We start from the raw sequence: 13,146 nt of genomic DNA, 5'->3' as shown, positions 1-13,146 counted from the left end.
TATGTGCGTTTTAAACAATTAATTATACTTAACTTGATTTAGCGGTGAAGGAAACATCATGAGGAAATCTGCATGCCTGAGAGTTCTCCATATTGTTCTCAAAGGAGTCAAAGGTATACTATTATATGTTCAGCCTGTCGCTGGCTCACTATAGAGTACGGTTCTCTTGAGTGTGAGAAGAGTTTTGGCCATAGTCTACCATGCTGGCCAAATGCGGATTGGTAGACTTCACACACCTTTGATAACATTTTGGAGAACTCTCAGGCGCATGCCTTAGGTTTCCACACGATGTTTTCCATCACCGTTAAAGCAATGATATTTAATTATTTACTTAAAATGCACATAACTGTTCTCCAAGAAGTTATAGGTGCGTGTAAAAAGTACTCTGTGATTCTCATTTCTCAGTGTTAGTATACCTCTATATTTAATGTACTCTGTGCATCAAACCTACTAATGAAAGAGTCATCACATATTCTTTTAAAAGTACTTATGAGACTTATATTAATCTAAAAATGCTTTTATACTATTATACTAGCTTCTAAAATTAATAATTGATTTCTTATCTAGCAGAAGAATTACTATAGCCTTTTTTAATCCCTTTCATAACTTTATTTTAATTAATATGAGTAGTAAAACGATTTGCGGATAGCTTATGTCACTCATAAAAACACCTCTCGAGTTGTTTCAATGAAAACCTCATTTGACGTAAGATTTGTCGAGGTTCTTATATGACATCAAACTTCAAAACGCGTCCGCAATAGCATTTTTCATACAATAAATTTTATCGATAGTGTAAATGAACTGTCAAAACATTTTTTTGTCCACATCTATCCTTTGTGGACTGTCTCACCGAACCGTGATAGGAAAACCATATTTTGACATTGATGCTGTCATTAAATGATAGATGCAGTCGATTCGCAATCGGCCTGCTGTTTTATCATTTTGACAGATTTGAGTTTAAAGATGTTAAGCCAAGTATACACTTACAAGTTTTATTGGAAGACTAAAACAATGCGCGTATTAACCGTGTGTGCGTGTGTGTGTAAAGTGTTCAATGCAAAACCATTTAATTTATACACAGTCATATTGTATGTTTTCATATTTATTTATTATTTATTTATTTATATCATCTATATATATACAAAAGGACTGACTGATTTGTCAATGCACAGCCGGACAACTACTGAACGGATCGGGCTGCATGCATATAGCTATTATGACGTAGGCATCCGCTAAGAGAGGCTTTTTGAAAATTCAATAGGAGTTTGAAATTCGCGAATGAAGTTGCGGGAATAAGCTAGTTTTAAATAAGTAAGTACATAAGGTCATCTTCGCTCTGGGCTGGTTTCCGCACTTAAACATTTCCGCCTGTTGTGCGTGTAAATAAGGTCATATATATTTTTTAATTATCCTACCAAGATATCCCTTTTCGATTAGACTGCATCATTTAAAATGAAATGAAATGAAATGATTTGAAATGAAATGATCATTACTTACACTAGTCACAGGTGACATTGTAAACTAGGTACATATTTTATAATATTTTCAGTTTTATAAGCAACTACCTGATGCCCGCGACTTCGTACGCGTGGGTTTAGGTTTTTTAAAATCCTGTGGGAACTCCTAAATTTTCCGGGATAAAAAGTAGCCTATATCCTTCCCCGGGTTGCAAGCTACCTCTGTACCAAATTTCGTCAAAATCGGTTGAACGGTTGAGCCGTGAAAAGCTAGCAGACAGACAGACAGACACACTTTCGCATTTATAATATTAGTATGGATATAAAAACCCCGACTACTATAACAATGTAACCCATTTCTATTACTCTCTATACTAACTATATCAGTGATTGTAGTAAATGTACGCCAAGCCTTATATTTTTTATTTATCTGTGCTGCGGGCCGCCGATAAAAAAAGATATTTAAAAAAGTAGGTACCTAGCTGTCAAAAATAATAAAACAACTTTTTTGCGTCAACAAAATAATTAATGTTTACATTTTTTAGCTGTATTTATTGTTTTCTGTAAATTAATTTGTTAATTTCGCTAAAAATTGAAGCTCTAAAACATTTTGGTGATATTTCATCACATTTGCGGCGCACTATGGTAATAAATTACTTTCGGTACATCTCAAAGTAATTACCTCCGGCATTTCCATACGCAACCAATTTGCTGAAACTCAATGGATAATTGGACTGATCTTGGATTAAAAACTAAACCCTTCGAACACTGGAACTTTACGGCAATAGCTTATTATTTGAATAATAACAACTATAGTGAAATATTTGTAAGTATTGCAATGTGGTACCCAATTTTATTAGAGTTTATATTACCTACTTAGTTTCTTCAATCTTATTAGAGTTTAAAACTTACTTAGTTCTTCGTCCTACTGATAGGTTATGTATTTAAAACCACCGTGAATATTTTATATATTATTATCTTGTAATTCAAATGCTTGGTTTTGTAAAGTAATTTTGAGTTCATATTGTCAAATGGAATAAAAAGAAACAAGTCATTTTTAAATCTGAAATTACTTACAGTATAGCCGAAAATAATGTACATCGGCCTTTAGAATGATGTATCGGCTTTGTAGAGCGTTGTCTCTGTTACTCAATACCTATATGACGTTTTGTCTGTCTCAACGACAGAGACAGTGCTCTACAAATCTGGTATCTCATTCTAAAGGTCGATGTACATTACTCTCGGCCGCGTACTGTAGTTCAGTTATTGAGATACATAGAAGTAACTTGATGATCAATGTACTTAACCATTTTCAATAAAATTTAGAAGTGTAATACTATCTGGTGAAAAATACTGGGTTACTTTTATCCTTTTCAACCATATCTACATAAATGTCACGGTGGGGAAATCTCTAGTAGCATAAATATTATGTTAGATCTTGGATTTAGGCTGTAATTCCACCAGAGATGTGATTTTTTTTTTTTCCTTATTGTTGAGTGCCAATTAGCTACTCAATTATATTACGATCTAGCCTAATGTATGACTAATAAGTAATTTTATTCTAACCTAAACTCATAAATTATCTTATATACTAAGAAATTGTCCACTGACGCATCTTAGTCTTTCTTGATTTGATATTACACTTTGTTCACGTGTTCTTTCAGCACTTACACTATCACTTATCACTATACTCTAACTCAAAAGGTTTGGTCCTTTTTAGTCTTCTCACTGTTTCCGTTATGTCAAGCAGCTGGATTGCTTCAACGTTAACGTGGTGAACGTTAAGAGATGTGATATGTTGCTAAGTTACAGTACTCTGTCATACCCACCAAAGTTCAAAAGTGTCTGGCAAGGGGTTGTCACAACACTAAGGCATGGTTGCTTCAGCAAATTTTAACAGACACGTAACCGTTAAAAGAATTTTAACCATTTTACCAAATGTATGTAATGACAACATACGGTTTGAAACAACCGAGCCTAAGTGTCTGGCAATGCATGACATGATTTTTCATACTATTCTGAAGAAAATATAAAAAAATTAGACTTTATACTTTGAAGTTAGATTTTTTCTACACCTTTATTACCTGTTATCTCCCAAAGCCACCATGATCCAAACAAAGGTTCCTCCCTGTGTTGGGGACAATATGCAGAGAAACTTTCAGCTTTTATAAAATAACGAAGGTCTGGCACACGTTGGCTCTGTCTTTATTAGCTTTAGTGGAAATAGACACATGTAGACATGTAGTCATCTCCAATGGAAAAGCTATCTTTACCACCTTCTAGAGAGATGCACCTACCTCTCCAGTGGAAAGGTAGGTGCACTTATTCTTGTCCCTATAGAATAGCTGTTATGAATCTATGAGTGTAACTGCTTACTATATTTATGTAATACTGTAATAGTCATTTATAGTTATCTTTCCAGGAATTATGAAAAACAGAGTATAAATGAAAAACAAATAATTCCTACAAAATGGATCCACAAAATCAATGGGAAACATATGTTGCTGGCAACACTGTAAATACAATTAAACAAGAAATCACCTCTAGCATAACATTAGACTTAGAACCTGTATATAACTATGGCAACATTTCCGATGATAGTATGAAAAATTATGACATTTCAAATCTAGAAGATAGTATGAAAATTGATCAAGCCAATATTAAAGAGGAATTCATAACACCTAACTTTGAAGATGAGCCGCCAAATTATGATGCAGATCATGAAAACACTGAAAAATCATCACAAGATATTACTGAGGCTGTGTCTAATAAACTAGTCATGCATCTGGAAAGTATTACAGGTTATTATGACTTTTTTAACCATCATCTTTATTAGCCCATCACCGGCTCACTACTGAGCATGGATTTCATCTTACACTGAGCCTAGAACCCTTTAAGCAATAGTTCATATTGGCCATTGGCCTTTGAGAACATAGGGGAACTCTCATGTAGATTTCCTCACGATGTTTTCTTTCACCATTAAAGAAAGTGATATTAAAACACACAACTTTGAAAGTTAGCGATGTCTGCCTATGACCATCAAATCAAATCAAATGGTCTATTCAAAATAGGTAATAAATTACACTTTTTGATAGTCGGTTGTTGCATTTGTAGGACGATATAGTGGTGATAATTTTTACGCAAACTTAAAACTATAGCTACGAGGGTTCCAAACGCGCCCAGTTACCATTAATTCTAACAGAATACTTATTTCTTACTGCTATAACAACAAAATAATGAAAAATTTCAAAATGGCTGTTATGAAAATTATAAAAATGTTATTTCTTGTATGATGGTACTGAACCCTTTGTGTGTGAATCCAAATCGTACTTGATCGATTTTTTATATTACAGGACAAAGTGATTTTTCAAAGAATGCAGATGTGAAAATGGAACAACTTGAGAACTTGGCTGAAGAGTACCCGAGCATTGATGATGGGTCTACCATGGACAGCGATGAGGCCAGGGCTTTGAACAATGTTGAAGCGTGCTTGCAGGATGACATTGACATTAAACATGAACGTGATGAGGTAACAACATCATCATTATCATTATAACCTTTTATTATAAAATCCCGCAAACTATTTTGGACTTACCTTTGCACAAGTTTAAAAAATCTATTAAAAATATGCTCCTGAAAAAGCATATTACACAATTGAAAATTATCTAAATGATAAAAGAGCGTGGATTTGACCTGCAGCTCGTTCCAGCAACGCACAAGACTGCAAATACTATTTTATACATGGCATAATCTTGTACCTATATCAAATATTTGAAAAGAGCAACCGCCGAGTTTCTTGCTGGTTCTTCTCGGTAGGAAAGGCATTCCGAACCAGTGGTAGATGCATCAGACTATTCGAAAGTATTCTTAAAAGTTTATTTGAATAAAAAAGATTTTTATTGTATTTTCATTGTATTATAAGTCCAGCAAATTGCTAATGCGCGTGGCCGCCATATTATTGACGTCAGCACTAGACTGAAGTTTCGAGCTGATGATATATTGTTACTTAAATATACGTCAAATGACGTCATTTCGATGTTAATGAGACATGGTTCCAGCGCAATAGCAATTTGCGGGACTTATATCATCATAATAAATTGGAGAATTAAAAAAAAATTTGTCAAATCACTTGACTCTCAAATTGGAGAAGTCAAGCATTAATTTATGGTTGAATATTTATGTTTTCTTACACTTGATCTTTTTTTTTTCTTAGCTTTGTGTTTCTTTTACAAGCTGTTAGTTCTCTTCTAAGTTCTTACGCACAACATATCTGTCGATGTAGCCGCCTATAATTTAAATTATATAGTAACTTAGCTCTCTTCCCATGGGAAGAGAGCGAGAGGACGGCCACAGAAGAGATAGGAGAATGACCTGCCAAAGGGTTGGCGCGGATTGGCGTTAGATAGGGAAAAATGGAGAAGTCTAGAGGAGGCCTATGTCCAAAGAGAACAACCTGATCTGTAAATTGCTGGTGTTACCAATTTTTTTAGAATAAATTATGTAGGATAGGATAATTAAATAATAGGAAATAAGAAATTAGTAATACGGGTAGTTATTAATATAAGATGTATAACTATTGTATCAGAGAATAAAGGCTATTTTATTTTATTTATTTATTAGTAACTTAGCACCTACGATTTAAATAATTGATTCAGATACAAGTTATCCTGTGACTGCAATCTCACCGAAGCAGAGAAAATTTAGAAATTATAAAAACACAAATTTCCCCTGTCAAGAATCGAATCCGGGAACTCCCACTAATAAGACCACAGCGCTCACCACTGTGTCAAGGTCGTCACATTACTGTAAAGTGAAAATTAGATTTTTTTTCTCTTTCAGGTACATCCGAAAGACAATTTACGAAGAGTCATCAAAGAGGAATCAGATGTAACAGTAACTGAAACCAACCTGATATCAAATAAGGTAATCAATACAACCTCCACCATAACCAGTCCATACTCAGGCATCATACAAGCTGAAACTACAAAAACACTAGTCATGGAAATACATCCAATGGTACGAGGTGTAAAAATACCGATTGTTCGAAATCCAGAAGAAATTTTACCCACAAATTATTCTACAGAAAATAATTTGTACGAAGAATCCTTCCAACTTAACTCTATAACGGGTAATGTATTATCGCTAGAACAAGAAGCTTATGGGTTATTAAAGGAAGGACATTGTGATTATGTACGCAAAGTACACCAGTGCGAAAAGTGCCCTAAAACATATTCGAAATCACGAAGTTTAAAGGAGCACATGAAAGTCCACGATACGATAGAGAGAAGGGCGATAGGTGTTCTAAAAGGTTTACAGACGAAAAAGGCGAATTTAGAGAAAAGGTTGTATGGTGTGCAGAAAAGGGTGAAAAAAATTGATGTAAATGCGCTAAAGAAAAGAATGGAAAGGTCGGACAGGGCAGAGAATCGTGATAAAGTAAAGGGTGACAAAAAACCCGTTTCGAAAAAGGAAAGAAAAGAGAAATTGGCGACCATCAAAAAGGAAACTGAGGAGAAAATCCTTAACCTTAAAAAGGAGTTAGAAAAACCATCTACTGAAGTACAAATGGAGGGTCATAAATGTATTTGTGGGAAAGTATTTAAGAGGAAAACTAGTTTGCTAGCATGTTTGAGATCTCACGAAGTTTCCACAGATACGAACGTGTTCCAATGTATATCGTGCACTAAGCAGTTTAAAGATAAAGAAGAATTGGCAGCGCATAGACGACGGCTACACAGAAAACGGTTCCCTTGCAAATTCTGCCCTACAGACTATAACACGCGTAAAGAGCTATTCAAGCATCTCCAAATACACCAAAAAGTTCAACTGATGGAGTACAAAGTTATATCCGAATTCGTTAAAGGGAAACACAAATTAAGATGTTTTATGTGTTCCAAAAGTTTTTCGGAGCTATCAGATCTTAAATATCATGTTATGGACGACCACCAAGAACCGTATATTTGTCCTCATTGTAAAGGAACTTTCGCTAAGATTATTGATTTCGGAAATCACACTAAAGCTTTTCATCCAGAAGTGGAAGGGCAATCTGTTTTAGATGTATTGGAAGCATTTTCAAAGTTAGTTCAAGCTTGGAAGTGTGAGGATTGCAATGAGCAGTTTCATGAGGCCGATAAATTTGCGATGCATCAAGTTGAGATACACAGCCCAGATGTGAAAGACAAGGACCAGTTTCAATGTGAGGATTGTCGAAGAGTTTTCATAAGTCAAAAAGGGTTGACATCTCACAAAAGGATACATGAAGCTCATTTTGGCGAAAGCTTGGAGGAAAGTGAATTTCAAGAAAAAGGAGTGATGTGCGTCGAATGTAGGAAGATGTGCAAAGATATGAATGCCTTAACTTCACATATGCGTTTACATTCCCCGGAAAGAAAGCACCCTTGTAAATTCTGCGATTTTCGTTTCGCTACCCCCGAAAAGCTGAAGGCACATTCCGAAATCCATACAGGCGATATGAAATTCGTATGTTTCATATGCGAATACCAGTGCAGTTCAGAAAACAGATTGGAACACCACAAGATGTCGATAAAACATGGGAATATGAAAGAGTATCTGTTAACGGGGAAACATTTGATTGAGGAAGAGTCTACTTCTAAAAAAAGAGAGTCAAAACAGGAAAATAGGGAAGTTAAAAAGAGAAAAGAACATAAAGAAAAGATTAAAGAGCATAGAGAGAAGATAAAAGAGCACAAAGAGAAGATAAGAGAAGAACCAAGTTGTTCCAAAGAGGAAGAAGTGGAAGTGATTTGTGATGTGTGTGGTGATATGTTTGCGAGTGAGAAGAAAATGTTTGAACACAAGGAAACTCATCCGTTTATAGAATTCCCTAATGAAGACACACCTACTAGGATATTCTTTAAGTGACACCACTCTTGCCATCAATTGTCTGTAAATTATGTTTAAGTATTTTGGTAGAATCATATTCGCAACACGCCACTCGCTATGCCACGCCTGTTTAGTTGAACATCGTGGTATTTGAGAGCGCTGACACAATGGGACGCCATGGCGACGTCGCCGGCTACGTATCCAAACAATTCGTATTGAAAATTTACCTACCTACTATAGTTTCATTTGAATAGTCTTGCACTGTAGTAATAAAATGGTGTGATGTTTTGTATAGCGGTAGTTTATCCTAATCTATACTTCCATACTAATATTATAAATGCGAAAGTGTGTCTGTCTGTTTGTCTGCTAGCTTTTCACGGCCCAACCGTTCAACCGATTTTGATGAAATTTGGTACAGAGTTAGCTTATATCCCGGGCCTTAAGGACATAGGCTACTTTTCATCCCGGAAAATTGATGAGTTCCCATGGGATTTTTAAAAACCTAAATCCACGCGTACGAAGTCGCGGGCATCAGCTAGTAATATTATAAATGTGAAAGTGTGGATGTTTGGATGTTTGTTACTCAATCACGCAAAAACTGCTGGACGGATTTGGATGAAATGTAGAATGAAGATAGATTATACCCTGGATTAACACATAGGCTACTTTTTATCCCGGAAAATCAAAGAGTTCCCGCGGGATTTTGAAGAACGTAAATCCACGCTGACGAAGTCGTAGGCATCAGCTAGTGGGGCTATAAATCATTATTGAAGAGAATAATTAAATAGAAATCATGATTATTCCTTGTTTTTAACAATTACTAACGTCACGATGTAATGGAAGACAACCAAATGTGATAAATGACAAATATTTTTTCAATTTTTTAAAATAAAAATAAGAGTAATTTCGGCGGGAATATATTTTAGCAGCATTTTAGTTATGTAAGCAATAAGCTGAGATACTTTTCTTAAAACAGTCCAAGTCCCTATTGCGTAGCGTGGCCTCTAGTCGGGTGGCATGTGTTGAGTATCTCTCCAGCCTTATTATTACAATGGGGTCGATTCTCTTGTGTACACAATCTCTAAACTAAACTAAATTAACAGGTCTAAATTTAGTGCTACCCTTTTCCGCAAGCAACATTTTTTTTTAAATTTATTTATTAGGTTAACTATCGGCTACTTACACTAATACATTAAAAAAAAATTACTTAATTCTGAAAATATAACTTACTAAATGTAGTCGCCATTTATAAGTTAACACAACATTTATAAAAATATGTGACAAAATAAAAATACATTACAACAATAAGATTACAGATAAGACTCAACATTATGAAAGGGATAGCAATAGATTAAGACGTGCCATTTTAGTTTAGACATTGTGTACAACGGAATTAGCCTCAATGTTACACTTCATTTTGGTCACAGTGCTATAAAAGTACATTGCTTTCCAGGCCTGAAATAAAGCAATTGAAGGCCGAGTAATATTAGAAGAACTGGCGAAGTTTTTCAAACTCTATAATAGCCAAATATTGTAATAAAATCCTTCTTTCTGGGAAATTCAACACGTCGCAACCGCACATCACAAAGTGACGACACCGGCTGACGACAACGGCGTGTTCAATTTTTTTCGGGGGAATGCACTGAATAAATGAAATGTATAAGTTCCCGCCAGTAAAATAGTCGCGTCTGACAAGTGCGAGATCGCGCAGGTATTGTTCCGAGTGTAGCACTCACACTAATGTAGATGGCGAACGCGGGGTGTGTTCCGCTAGCGTCACGCGCCCCACGGACGCCATGCTATTGCAACGCGTCTTGCGATTAAGTTCATGGACGACTATTAAATTGGCGGTGACTATTAAATAGGTTAAATTGGTATAGTAGGTACTGTGGGTGTTTTGTTTTGGTTATTGCCTGCGTTAAAACTAGTCTGTTTAAAAAAAAAATACGTTTTCTGTAACTCTTATGGCAGATATTAGCTATTTGTATAGGTAGGGTTTCGGGAAAAGACATTATAAAACTCATACAGTGCGACTAGGCTATTTTGGCGCGTGGTGAAAATCGGAACTAACGTTGCCGTCAAGTGTCCCCTTCGTTCTTGTTTGAATATTCTATGCCTTTGTTCTCGAACAGCGCCCCCCTTTCAATGTCATTAAAGTGCCAAGAGAGCATTGTCGCACTGTACATTTGTAGGCCAAGCTTTACCTCTTCGGAATATTCTTCGGAATATATTTGTATTCTAAAGGTGAAGACAAATTCGTATGCATTTGTGTCACGTATGCGCGTAGCAGCACTGGCTATACAGGGTGTAATTAGAACGTTAGCAAAAACGCTATTGGTACTAATTCTGAGCATAACTAAATTTTAGAGTATGCCCATCATCTACTTACTAGTGTGATATGAAAAGGACAGAGACAGTTTGACAGTTTTTTAACTTAGAGCTGTCAAACCTCGTGACTTTGACTGCCAGCCGCGAGCCTATTGTTCAAATTTGTAGCGTGCACTCAAATTTAATCTTTAAATGTAAAACTTATGTCCCGTCCTGTTTTAGCAATATTGAAAAGAAAAAGATGCACATACTCTAAATTTAGTTTAGAGAAAGACGGCAGAATCAGCACCATTATTATACTACCTAGTTACAATGTAATACCAATAAATTATTGCCTTATACATACTTGTAGTTTTAGTGATTTAGTATTTTTCAAACCCGCAATGTATAGCGTGCAAAACCCAGGGTTGTTGCCCCGCCTACGACGTGGCATTGACCTCGCGGCGCTTATCTACGCGAGTTTTATCAACGTTGATGATGTGTCAAATCTCATATTAAGCACACAAAGCTTTTTTCGTGACGTCAACTGTACCAACTATAGTACGCGATAGGTTGAAATGGCAATCGGGGAGGGAACCCGCACACCCGCGCTAACTCGGCGCGGGTGAGGTGCAGGTGTGCGGGGCGTCCTCCCGCCTCATACCCCAATCTCAACCTGTCGCGGACTATACCCATTTGTTGTTTCACAGCATATTTATTGCTAGTTTAAAAAATCTTTCAAAAATATAAATACCTATAGTTAAATGAAACGTTGATACATTTCTGTAATGTATACATAGGTAGGACTGTGACAATAAGATGATATTAATATAGTGCGCGCAAAACAAGTAGTCCAATCTGAAGTTGTTACATGGCGGTTTGCGCAGGCCGTAACACTGCGGTGCGACATCGCATGGCAAAAACGATGGCGCATCGCAAAAAAGATCATGGCTTATGGCATCGTACGAAAAACTCTGACCATCAATTTCTAGTGAGCCATGGACCGCACTACACGTATCACATCTTATTGCGTTAAAGACGCATCAAAGGACACACACAGCACAGAATGGCATATATAGAGGTGTGGATAACGACTGAGTAGGAATACGTCGTCGCATCGCAAGTTTGTACGGTGCAGCACCGCATCGGTTTGCACAGTGCATTGTGCGACGTCGTAGATTATTACGACCCGTCGTCGCATCGCAGTGTTGTGGTCTTAGCCGACTAAAGGATTAAATGGGTACACACGCCTTGTTGAAATCCATCAGGTATTTATATTGAGAAATCTATTTTTGTAAAATGCGCAGTCATACACCTCGTGTTCAGATTGAATTACTTATTTTGCGCGCAATATTTCGAATCGATTGTATATCGACTAAGCCTTACTTTGCTAGATTTGTCTTAAGAGTTGCCTAAAATTTAAGAATCGTTGATTGAAAGTCAACGTGTAGTATTTCAAATATTAGGTTATTTAAATTGTTATAATACCAGTGCCTGTTATTGTAAATAAATTATTTAAAAGGCAGGATAAGGCAAAAGTGTAGCTATATTTTAAGGGGCCATCCTTAAATTATATCACACGCAAAAATCTGTGTAAGGCCTCGGGGCACGGTAGAGGATCCTTCGGCATCACTATTAATTGCTTCGCAGAAACAATTAATAGTGATGCCGAATTTGTAAGATATTATTGCAAATGTGATAATTAAAGCTACAAGGGTTCCGGACGCCCCCTAGTTTGTAAAAGAACCCACAACAAACTCGTACCCCCATTTCTCAAGATCACTAAGGCGGCGTCGCGTCGTCCTAATACAACGCGAATCGTGAGCACTCGATGGTCGCATCGCTTACTCCCGCGATGATCGCGTAATCGCGTTGCTTTAGGACGTCGCCTTATTCTTATTAGAACTATATCAAAGCTGTCAAGCAAATATTCCCAAGCTTCTTATCATTTCAATATAATCTTTTACATTACAATAGGATTTTTCAATAAGTTTGTTAGATTCAATTTTTTTCAGTTTGTCATTCAATAGTATCAATAGCTCAACGGGTAAAGGAGTGGACTGAAAACTGAAAGGTCGACGGTTCAAACCCCTCCCGTTGCACTATTGTCGTACCTACTCCTAGCACAAGCTTGACGCTTAGTTGGAGGGGAAAGGGGAATATTAGTCATTTAACATGGCTAATATTCTTTAAAAAAAAAACATTACAAATAGGCGATGTTAACATTTCATGACTCTTTATGTGTGACATACCAATTATCTATTCATGGATAGCCCCAAAAATATAATATGAGTAAATAAAAGGCATATTAAATATTAAAAATGTATTTTTATTTCGTAAAAATCACAAGACGTAATGAAATTTTAAACAAAAACTGTTTAGTGGTCTCAAGAACAAAATATTTGTTTTAGTGGGTAGTTAAAAAATAACTTATGTATTTCATATTTTTAATTTGGCTAGATTTTCATTTAGTATACATTTTTAAAACAAATATTTTGCGTTGTTATCTATAATACATTTTGTATTATTGGTAAAAACA

General features: G+C 36.0%; 1 protein-coding gene across 1 annotated transcript; it reads left to right on the top strand.

Moving 5' to 3' along the window:
• The first annotated feature begins 1,951 nt into the window (after nt 1-1,951).
• Nucleotides 1,952-12,946, top strand: LOC117993803 (zinc finger protein 726-like). Its single transcript, XM_034981666.2, has 4 exons — nt 1,952-2,283; nt 3,880-4,258; nt 4,811-4,986; nt 6,297-12,946. Exons 2-4 carry the CDS (start codon nt 3,928-3,930, stop codon nt 8,337-8,339), a joined length of 2,550 nt encoding a protein of 849 aa, XP_034837557.1. The 5' UTR covers nt 1,952-2,283; nt 3,880-3,927; the 3' UTR covers nt 8,340-12,946.
• Nucleotides 12,947-13,146: the final 200 nt, after the last annotated feature.

This window comes from Maniola hyperantus, chromosome 25 (assembly GCF_902806685.2).
Source record: "Maniola hyperantus chromosome 25, iAphHyp1.2, whole genome shotgun sequence".
NCBI classification, from domain to species: domain Eukaryota; kingdom Metazoa; phylum Arthropoda; class Insecta; order Lepidoptera; family Nymphalidae; genus Maniola; species Maniola hyperantus.
Note: the sequence above shows the minus strand (reverse complement) of the source record. Positions and strands in the feature narration are given on the sequence as shown.

What these genes read in the sequence shown, in the direction of transcription:
- LOC117993803 (XM_034981666.2), top strand. Translation starts at nt 3,928, where the DNA reads ATGGATCCACAAAATCAATGGGAAACATATGTTGCTGGCAACACTGTA. An exon ending in GCATCTGGAAAGTATTACAG is followed by an intron (nt 4,259 to 4,810) that starts GTTATTATGACT and finishes TTTATATTACAG; the next exon opens with GACAAAGTGATTTTTCAAAG. An exon ending in TTAAACATGAACGTGATGAG is followed by an intron (nt 4,987 to 6,296) that starts GTAACAACATCA and finishes TTTCTCTTTCAG; the next exon opens with GTACATCCGAAAGACAATTT.